This window comes from Myotis davidii, unplaced genomic scaffold, assembly GCF_000327345.1.
Source record: "Myotis davidii unplaced genomic scaffold, ASM32734v1 scaffold489, whole genome shotgun sequence".
Classification (NCBI taxonomy): domain Eukaryota; kingdom Metazoa; phylum Chordata; class Mammalia; order Chiroptera; family Vespertilionidae; genus Myotis; species Myotis davidii.
The window spans coordinates 279,184-289,568 of NW_006299708.1; the positions used below are offsets into that span (position 1 = coordinate 279,184).

Consider the following 10,385-nt stretch of genomic DNA (forward strand, 5'->3'; position numbering starts at 1 on the left):
CTCCCCACTGGGGATGTGCCCGCAACCAAGGTACATGCCCTTGACCGGAATTGAACCTGGGACCCTTGAGTCTGCAGGCCAATGCTCTATCCACTGAGCCAAACCGATTAGGCCAATTAATTCCTTTTTAATGTGCACAAATTTCGTGCACCAGGCTACTAGTGTATAATAAAGAAGGAGTAGAATAAAATTTTCAGGAAACATAATAGTATGATTGGGAGATGGCAAGCACACAAAAAGACTATAATTATTGAGTTGTTAAGCAATAAGAAGGCATAGAGGGGATACATGGTGATGGAAAAAATAAAATAAAAAACAAATAAGGTTAGTGGTAAAAGGTCAGATGAGGACTTTCTTTTAAATATGTCATAGTTATGAGAGTATTTTCCTATTAGTCAAATGGTATAATTAATGCAGTACTGTAAAAAAAAATTGATAAGAAATCAGTATGCAGAAATTTGAGTCTTGAGTCTGTTTATATAACCTTGTAAGTCACTTACTTATTTTGTATCTCCATTATTTTGTCAGTAAAATCTATTTGAAAATAGAAATAGAATAATTATTTTACGTTTTTTACAGAGTTATTGTAGGGCTTCAATTAGATTTTAAAAAACTTTTAAAATTATGAAGCACAATTACTTAGTATTTATCTGTGAAATGAGAGGGCTAGCCCAGCCTGTGTGGCTTAGTTGTTTGGAGCATTGTCCCATACACCAAAAGGTTGAAGGTTTGATTCCCCGTCAGGGCACATACATAGGTTTCAGGTTCCATCCCTGGTCAGGGGGAGGATGGGAAGCAACCAAATTGATGTTCCTGTATCACATCAATGTCTCTCTCTCTTTTTGTTTCTCTCTTTCTCCTTTCCTCTCCCTAAAGTCAATAACCATCTCCTCTGGTGAGGATTAAAAATCAAACAAACACTCACCAAACTAGTAACAGTAGGAGACTACCTGAACATAATTAAAGCCATAGCTATGAAAATCCCACAGCTAATATCATAGCCAATGGCAAAAGACTTAAAGCTTTTACTATAAGATCAGGGGAAAAAAAACAAAAAAACAAGCATGGGTGCACATTCTAATCACTCCTATTAAACACTAGAGACCTGTTGCAGGAAGATTCCTGCAAGAATAGAGCTTCCTGAGACCAGAGCGAAGCAGAGAAGGGAGCGAAGCCGACCGAGGCAGGCTTCGCTCCCTTATCCGCTGCCTTGCTCCCTCCCTTTGCCACTTCACCCTTGGCTCCCTCCTGTCTCCACTGCCTCAGCTCCCTCCCTTCTCTGCTGCCTCGGCTCTCTCCCTTCTCCATTGCTTCTTTCCCTCCCTTCTCCACTGCTTGGCTCCCTCCCTTTTCTGCTACCTTGCTCCCTTCCTTTTCCACTGCCTTGCTTCCTCCTGTGTCTACTACCTCAGCTCCCTCCTGTCTCCGCCGCCTCGGCTCCCTCCCTTCCCTGCCGCCTCGGTTCCCTCCCATGTCCTCTGCTTCCCCTCCCTCCTGTGTCTGCCACCTCGCTCCCTCCCTTCTCTGCCACTTCACTCCCTCCCATGTCCGCTGCCTCAGCTCTGCTCCCATCTCTGCTACCTGCGATCCATTCCCTTCTCCGCTGCTTGGCTCCCTTCTACAGTGCTTGGCTTCCTTCTACACTGTCTTCAGTCTTCGCTGGGCGCCTGTGTATGCAAATTAACTGCCTTCTTTGTTGGGTTAATTTGCAGACTCTTCTGATTGGCTGGTGGGCATAGAGAAGGTATGGTCAATTAGCATCTTGGTCTTTTATTAGTGTAGATGGTACTGGAAGTCTTAGCCAGAGCAATTATGCAAGAAAAGTAAATTTCTCACTGAAATTTTTTCCTATTCAAAAACATCTGTGGAGACCTTTGTACCATTGTTAATATAAATCCCAGTCTCCTGTAAGGTTTGAAACCAGACCCATCTACCTGACCCCATGTTTTTTTTTTTTTTTATCACTTAGGCTACTGAGGAAAAAAGGGTTATAATTGGAAATACAGCCAGAGCATAATTATTGGACCAATTAAACATTATAGTATTTTTATGAATTAATTCTGTAAACCCAAAGTGGAAAGAAATGTGGGCTATTTGAACCCAGGGACGTTTTTCAAGTGTGAACGGTTTGGACAGGACCAAATTTCATGAACTTTTTTTCGTACACGAAAGGACTCCATGGATGTCTTGGACAGATATAAATATCTACTGACCCTGTGGAAAAGAGTATGGGCAGTCCTGAAAAAATTAAAAATAGGACTACCATATGATTCTGCAATACCACTTCTGAGTACTTATAAGAAAAAAAAAGCTAACCTGAAACGATAAATGCACTCCCATGTTCAATGCAGCATTATTTACAATAGTCAAGTTATGAAAGCAAACTAAATGTCTATTGATGGATGAATGGATAAAGAAAATGATATACATATATAAATTACATATCACATTATTGAGCCATAAAAAAAGAGAGAAATCTTGCCATTTGAGAAAATATAGATGGACATTGAAGGCATTTTCTAAGTCAAATAAGTCGGACAGAGAAAGACAAATACCATATGATCTCACTTATACATTGAATCTAAAAGAATAAACAAATAAAAGGAAAACAACAAGAATAATTCAGCTGATGGATATACCAAAAGATTAGTAATTGCCAAAAGTGGGAGGGTGCAGAGGGGGATGGGCAAAATGGGTGAAGGAGATTAAAAAGTAAAAGTAGACTCATAGATACAGAGAACAGAGTGATGGTTTTCAAAAGAGAGGGGCTTTAGGGGACTGGGTGAAAAGGAGGAAGGGGCTCAGAAGTACAAATTTTGTAGTTACAAATGATTATATAAAGTAAAGCATAAAAATATAGTCAATAATATTGTAATAAATATGTATGGTGCCTGATCGGTACTTGAAGTATCAGGGTAATCACTTTGTAAAATCTACACTTCTCTAACCTTTGTGCTGTACACCTAAAACTTAAAACAAAATGATACTGAAAATAAACTGTAATTGAAGAATACATTTTTAAATCCTCATTTGAGGATATTTTTCATTGATTTTTAGAGAGAATGGATGAGAGAGGGAAAGACAGAGAGAAATATCAATGTGAGAGAAACACATCCATTGGTTGCCTCCTGCATGCACCCTGACCAGGACCCGGGAGAGGGAGGAGCCAGCAACTGCGGTATGTGCCCTTGACCAGAATGGAGCCTGGGACCCTTAGGTCCACAGGCCAACATTCAATCCACTGAGCCAAACCATCTAGGGCAAAAATAAAATTTTAAAATTATAAACTTATAGCTTTAAAATAAATATCATGGGATGTAATGTACAGCGTGGTGACCATAATTAATAATACACTTTTGTATATTGAAAGTTGATAGAGCTAATCTTAAATGTTTTCATCACAAGAACAAAAAATTTTATAACTATGTAAGGTGATAGATGTTAACTAGATAGATGGTAATCATTTTTCAAATGTATACAAATAACTAGTCATTATGTTGTACTTCTGAACTAATATAATGTTATATGTCTATTATAAAAGCCTGAAGAACAAATGTACATAATTGTGGTTTAAGTGTATTCAAGTAATGTCTGGCCTTTGCTGGAAATGTAAATAAACCATAATTTCCCCTTTTCAGAGTGATTTACACGATTCCTGGCCAGTTTCTTGATTCTCTGAGTGCTCTGTTTTATCTCTTCTTGCTTATCTTTGTTGAAGCTCATTGTTTTCTCTGAAAGCATATATAAATAATAAAAGTTTAGATAAAATTTAAACTAGTAAATTGAGTCCTTTTCAGAAACCCTGGTAAAATATTTACTTTTTTTTTACAGTTTACTTGGTTTGAAGTATTAAGACCATGGGGTAGTGATAAGAACTGTATTGGGTAACATGTGCTGGTTGAAATTATAGATTGGGTTATTTATAGAACTTAACATATAGTACTTTACCATATAGTACTTTGCCTTTCAGGTTTACCATTAGCAGAATATATGAATTTTCTTCTTGTATGTTATATTGGCATATAAATGTCATTGGTTCATAAGTAACAAGAATAATGATATTTTATTCAAAGCTTTTCTGTGTGTAAATACCTAAGATGGAACCAATCCAATAGAAAATTTAATTGTATACCTATTATGTGTGTAAATCTGTGCTGACATTTCACTTATAAAGGTTTATACAAACGTATATATATATTTATATCCCAAGACTCTTAATTATTTTTAAATTGGTTGTAAAAGGCATTAGTTGAAAAGGCTTTTACTATAATGCAAAAATAATTGAGTCACAAATAAATGATCTTATTTACCTAGACAAGCATAAGTGCTACATTAAGAAGGAAGTATTCAGCAGATGATGTTGCACACTAACATTTTGTTGGATAGGTCACAATCCTCATGAGCAGAGCAGTGAACACTGTGATAGTTGTAAATGTAAAGTTATGAAATATGTTCTTATTGTTATTGGGAAAATTTTGTCTTAATTTTTGAAAGTGGGTATGAATTTTTCTAAGGCTCCATTAAGACAAAACTTAATGCAAATGTTCATTGAACAAAAGTGGTTATACACAAATTATCTCTGACCCCAAAGACATTTTCAATGTAATTGAAGAGTGAAGACATGTATATAAAAAAATTATAGGTGTGACAAAATAAAAACCTGAACTAAATTCTTAGGGTAAGCTCTTTGTCTTGGTAGGTTTCATGGAGAAAATGGGATTTGAGATGTTCACTAAAGAATTGATAGACCTCTGAATGTTAAAATGAAATTAAACTTTTGCAGTAGAATCTACTGTATCTTTGTTTGACATGCTTATTCTAAGCAATTAATTTTATTGTAGCATACTAGGGATGATTATCACAACTTCTGAAATCAGACTCTTTTGATCCAAATCCAATTCCACCACTTACCAGCTGAATCACTATAGAATGGGGATAATAACAGTATACCAAGTGTACCGGTTAATAATAGCAGATTTTGTAATCAAAGAAAACACAATAATTTCAAGAGAAACATCAAAAGTGCTTTATTCAAAGTAATGTCCATCGCTAGCTACACATTCCCCCAGCGTTCAGGTAATTTGTGGATACCCTCCCAATAGAACTTTTCTTGTTTTGAGGCAAACCATTCAGAAACCCAATTTTCCACTTCTTTGTATGTTTTGAAGTGCTGCTCAGAAAGTGCGCGCGCCATCGATCGTAACAAGTGGTCATCTGAAGGAGCAAGATCTGGTGAATATGGTGGGTGGGTTAATACTTCCCAGGCAAGATCTTTTAACGTGTCTTTAACTGGTGTTGACGTGTGTGGTGGTGTGTCATCATGAACCAAAATTACCTTGCTGTGTCTTCTGGAATTTTCTGGTCATTTCCTGGTTCAAATTGATTATTTGTTGTCAATAGTGATCAGTATTAACAGTTTCACCTGATTTTAGAAGCTCATAATACACCACACCTTCCTGATCCCACCAAATGCAGAGCATTGTCTTCTTTCTGAAGTTTGTTGGCCTTGCAGTTGATGTTGATGGTTGACCTGGATCAACCCATGATTTTGTGCGTTTGGGATCCTCAAAATAAATCCACTTTTCATCGTCAGTCACAATTCGATGCAAAAAAGACTTTTTTTCGTGCCTTTGAAGCAACATTTTACTGATGACTTTTCGCTTTTCTATTTGTCTTTCATTCAGTTGATGTGGCACCCCTTTTCCTTCCTTTGAAACACCTTATGCAAATTTGACATATGAAGTTTTGAAGCTTGTTGTCAATATAACAAAATAGCATATACATATCAAATCACATATATATCAACATATGTGCCACTCCATCTATTGAAAAAAATCTGCATTATTAACAGGTACACCTAATATTTCTTATAGTGTTGTTAAGGATTAATGAAAATAATGCACTTACTAGCAACTTTAAGCACTTGACATCTCCAAGATTCACTTTTCTTATTTATAAAAGGACTAGAGGCCCAGTGCACGAAATTCGTGCTTGGGTAGGATCCCTAGGCCTGGCTGGCAATCAGGGCTGATCTGTGGGGCAACCAGCGGAGCGATCATGGGCCCCCACCTTGGCTGGTCTGGCACTGCCCACTCGCCAGCCCTGCCCCCTGCTACTACAGCTGGGAGGAGACCAGTGGGGTAATCTAGGAGGAACCCACTGGCACTCGCCTTGGCTGGTCTAGGGCCTGCAGGCTCGGGGCAGCTCCTGCATTGAGCATCTCTCCCCTGGTGGTCAGTGTGTGTCATAGCGACCGGTCATTCCACCAGTCGTTCTGCTGTTTGGTTGATTTGCATATTAGGCTTTTATTATATAAGATATGATAAAGTCTAACTCAAAGGGCTGTTAAAATGATTAAATTAAGCAATTTATGTAAATCACTCAGTAATGCTCCTGACATATAGTAAAAGGTCTATAAATGTTATGTCATTATATAATCTAAATACTGGGGAGACTTTAGTTTTATCTTTTTATTCAAATTTCTAGGGTGAGCCTGGTCTGCCTGGATACCCAGGGAATCCTGGCATCAAAGGTTCTATGGGAGATACTGGTTTGCCTGGATTACCAGGAACTCCTGGAGCAAAAGGACAACCAGGCCTTCCTGGATTCCCTGGTAATATTCTTTTTCTTAAATGCTTCATTCTCTCTTTCTTTATCTACTCTAACCTATATCACAGAGCAACTTATTTGGCAGGCTTTTATTCTATTTTTATTCTAATCAGATACTGACTAGCAACATAATTTTGAACTAGCTCTTTAACTTTTCTTTGACCAAATTTCTTTCTGTATAAAATGAGAATTACCAACTCAGCAGAACAATATCCTGTGGACATAGGACAATTTGATGGATCATTTTCCAATCTTTGTTGGCCACAAATCAATTAAGAGGCCTTACAATGTTTGTAATTGATAATATATATTGCCGAACCTTAGTATGCTGCTGATTCTCTTAGACTGTACTAAGGTACACAGTGGGTAGCTATTGGTAGAATAAACAATCATACCATTCATTCAAATGACAAAGACTGTGTTGTGCAAGCAAAAGGACTTAGCATTATAGACAAGAAGGTAGCATGAACTAGATTGTTATAGTCCCTTTACTTTGGGTTAACAGTGGCATAGGTGGAACTGGCCTTTAGTTATCTTTTCCTTAACCTTTTTATTGAAATCCTAGAGACCTGGTGCATGAAATTTGTGCACTTTAGGAGGTCCCTCAGCCCGGCCTGCACCCTCTTGCAGTCCAGGAGCCCTTGGGGGATGTCCAACTGACATCCTTAGTGCTGCCATGGAGGCAGAGGCGGGAAAGGCTCCCGCCACCACTGCTGTCCCCACCAGCCATGAGCCCAGCTCCTGGCTGGGCGGTGCTCTCCCTGTGGGAGCACACTGACCACCAGGGGGCTGCTCCTGCATTGTACGTCTTCCCCCGGTGGTCAGTGCATGTCATAGCAACCGGTCATTCTGCTTTTTGGTTGATTTGCATATTAGCCTTTTATTATATAGAATAACATAAATACAGTAAAGTGTACAAGAATATAAATGAATTTTTACCCATGTATATATCCTTGTATCCACCATATATATCAAGTTATGAAATTGTTCCTTCATACCATAAAGTTTACACATTCTTCACAGTGAACCCACTCTCCCAAGTAACCACTACTATGACTTCTATCACCATCAATTAATTTTGCCGGTTTTTGAAATTCATATAAATGGAATCACACAGTATATATCCTTATGTCTGGCTTCTTTCACTCAACATTATGTCCATAAGATTCATTTATCTTATTGCATGCTTCAGTACGTGTTTTGTTTTTGTTTTTGTTTTTAACAATGCTCTATAATATCCCATTGAAGAATATACTGTAATCAATTACCCATTCTCCTGTTGATGGATTTTTTGTTTTCATTTTGGGAGTTGAAGAGATTCAGAACAAGTTTCCCCAAGATTTGCCACTTGGCATGGATTATTTTGAGCTGGAGGCCATTGAGACCCTGTGGGCTCACAAGAAACTTTTACTTCTCTCTTTGCTGGGGTCCAACCCCAGCAGGTCCAAGGGTCCCCAAAGGTGTGGATGGAGTCGGCGAAGAAGGAATGACACGGAGACAGCGTTCAGTTGATCAGCAGCCTTGCCAGGATCTCTAGCCACAATTTCCAGCCAAGTTCTGTCCAGGATCTCCAGCCAAATTCTGTGTCCATGTTCTCTTGCTAGGCTCTCCAGGTTCTCCAGCCAGGTTCTGTAGCCATGTTCACTCGAAAAATAAAGAGATTAATTACCCGCCTGGCACTTAGTGAAGGGGTTTTATTCCCTCCCTAACTTCAGGGGAAAATCTCTACCTGGGGAAACAACCTTTCTCAGAGAGGTGACCTTGGTTAAAACACATAGTGCCAAGAAGGTGAGCAAACATATTAAGAACAGTATGCCATATATGCCAGGTCCCTTGAAACAGCAAGGATGGACCGGTTCCCAGCATCTCTTAAAGAATTTAAATTGGGGGCCTTGCCCATAATAAGGATTATTACCAGAAATTACTTTTTATGGCCTAATTATAGGTCAGAAGAAATATGTAATTACTGAGCATCTGCTCTTATTGTCATCCTGCAAATTACCCTCCTCCCTTCTAAAGTCTCAGTTGCCTTACCTCCTTCCTTAGCTCAGGATGCCACATATGCCTCATTTTATCTTTCAGTCTCTAAACCTCTCATGTATGTGGGGTTCCCATACACATGTATGTAACTACATTTGGTTATTTTCTCTTTTTTTAAAATATATTTTATTGATTTTTTACAGAGAGGAAGGGAGAGGGATAGAGAGCTAGAAACATTGATGAGAGAGAAACATCAATCAGCTGCCTCCTGCACACCTCCTACTGGGGATGTGCCCACAACCCAGGTACATGCCCTTGACCGGAATCGAACCTGGGACTTTTCAGTCCGCAAGCCGACGCTCTATCCACTGAGCAAAACCGGTTTTGGCTATTTTCTCTTTTTAATCTATCTCATATTGAGACAGATTATTAGACCAGTTGAAAGAATAAAGAAGAGTAGAGGGAAATTTCCTCAGAAGATACTATTAACATTCTTTGACATGTTTTTGGTGGATATACAATATGTCCCCTTTTCTCTTAGACAAAAACTTAGTAATAGAATTACTGAATCATAGGGTCTGTAGATATTTAAATTTATTAGATGGTGTCAGTTTTCCAAAGTGGTTTTATAAATTATAGCCACACTTGCAATGTATGAAATGTCCATGGATGGCTCCTGGTGCTTGCCATGATCATATAGTGGTTATTATTTGTGAAATGTCCAGTTGGCCATAGCCTTGCCTGACTTGGTATTGTCAATCTTTTTAATTTTCAATATTCTAGTGGTTATATAGAGGTATCTCATTGAAGTTTTAATTTACATTTTCCTAATGAATGATAATATTTAACATCTTTGGATATACTTATTGCTCATTTGGGTAGCATCATTTTGAAGTGATTCCTGCTCCAAGCCTTTTTCCTCATATTTCATTGGGTGCTTTACCTTTTATCTTATAGATTCAAGGCAGTTCTTTACATATTTTAAATGTGAGTCTTGTGTCAGATATATATGTTACAAATATGTTCTTGCTAAAAAAAAAAAACAAATACATTCTTGCTGTCTCAGATTTACCTTTCATTCTCTTAATGCTGTTGTGTGGTGAAAAAAACTTGTTAAATTTAATAAAGCCCAATTTATCAATCTTCTTTCATGTTTAGTGCTTTTGTGTCCTATTCAAGAAATATTTATATACTCAAGTTTATGGAAATATTCTTGTAATTTTTTTTATAAAGTTTAATGTTTAAGATTTTATATTTCAATTTATGGTTCATCTCAAATAAAAATATTTTCATGGGGCAAAGTAGGGGTCCAGGTTTGTTATTTCCATACAGGTATCCAATTGCACCACTCTGGGTTTTTTTCTTCTCAAGAACCTAAGTTCTTTTGTGTTGTTTTTTTTTTTTTTTTCATCAAAAGATACCATAAAAAATGAATAAGGAAGCCAGCACAGAAGAAAATACTTGCAAAATATATATCTGACAAATGACTGATTTCTGGGATATTTAAAGAGTTTCTACAACTCAATACTAACACGATGTACAATTCAATATTTTTAAATGGGGAAAACTTTAAACAGACATTTTATAAAAGAATATATGTGGATGGCTACTCAGCACATGAAAAGTTGATCAATACCATTAACCATCAGAGAAATGTAAATGTAAATTAAAACCACAATGAATTAGCACTACATTCCTACCAGAATGCCTATTATTAAAGCAACTGATATCACCATATGTTGTACAAGGATTTGGAGCAACTGGAATTCCCAAATGTTGTTGTGAATGGAAAATGG

The 10,385-nt window shown here is 37.5% G+C and overlaps 1 protein-coding gene across 1 annotated transcript in view; it reads left to right on the forward strand.

Annotated features, from left to right (window-relative positions):
• Window positions 1-10,385, forward strand: part of COL4A5 (collagen type IV alpha 5) — a 278,780-nt gene that overhangs the window by 217,713 nt on the left and 50,682 nt on the right. Inside the window, exon 38 of the mRNA XM_006775788.2 lies at window positions 6,487-6,613. Within this exon, the coding sequence (XP_006775851.1) occupies window positions 6,487-6,613 (127 nt within the window). The remainder of the gene's footprint in view (window positions 1-6,486; window positions 6,614-10,385) is intronic.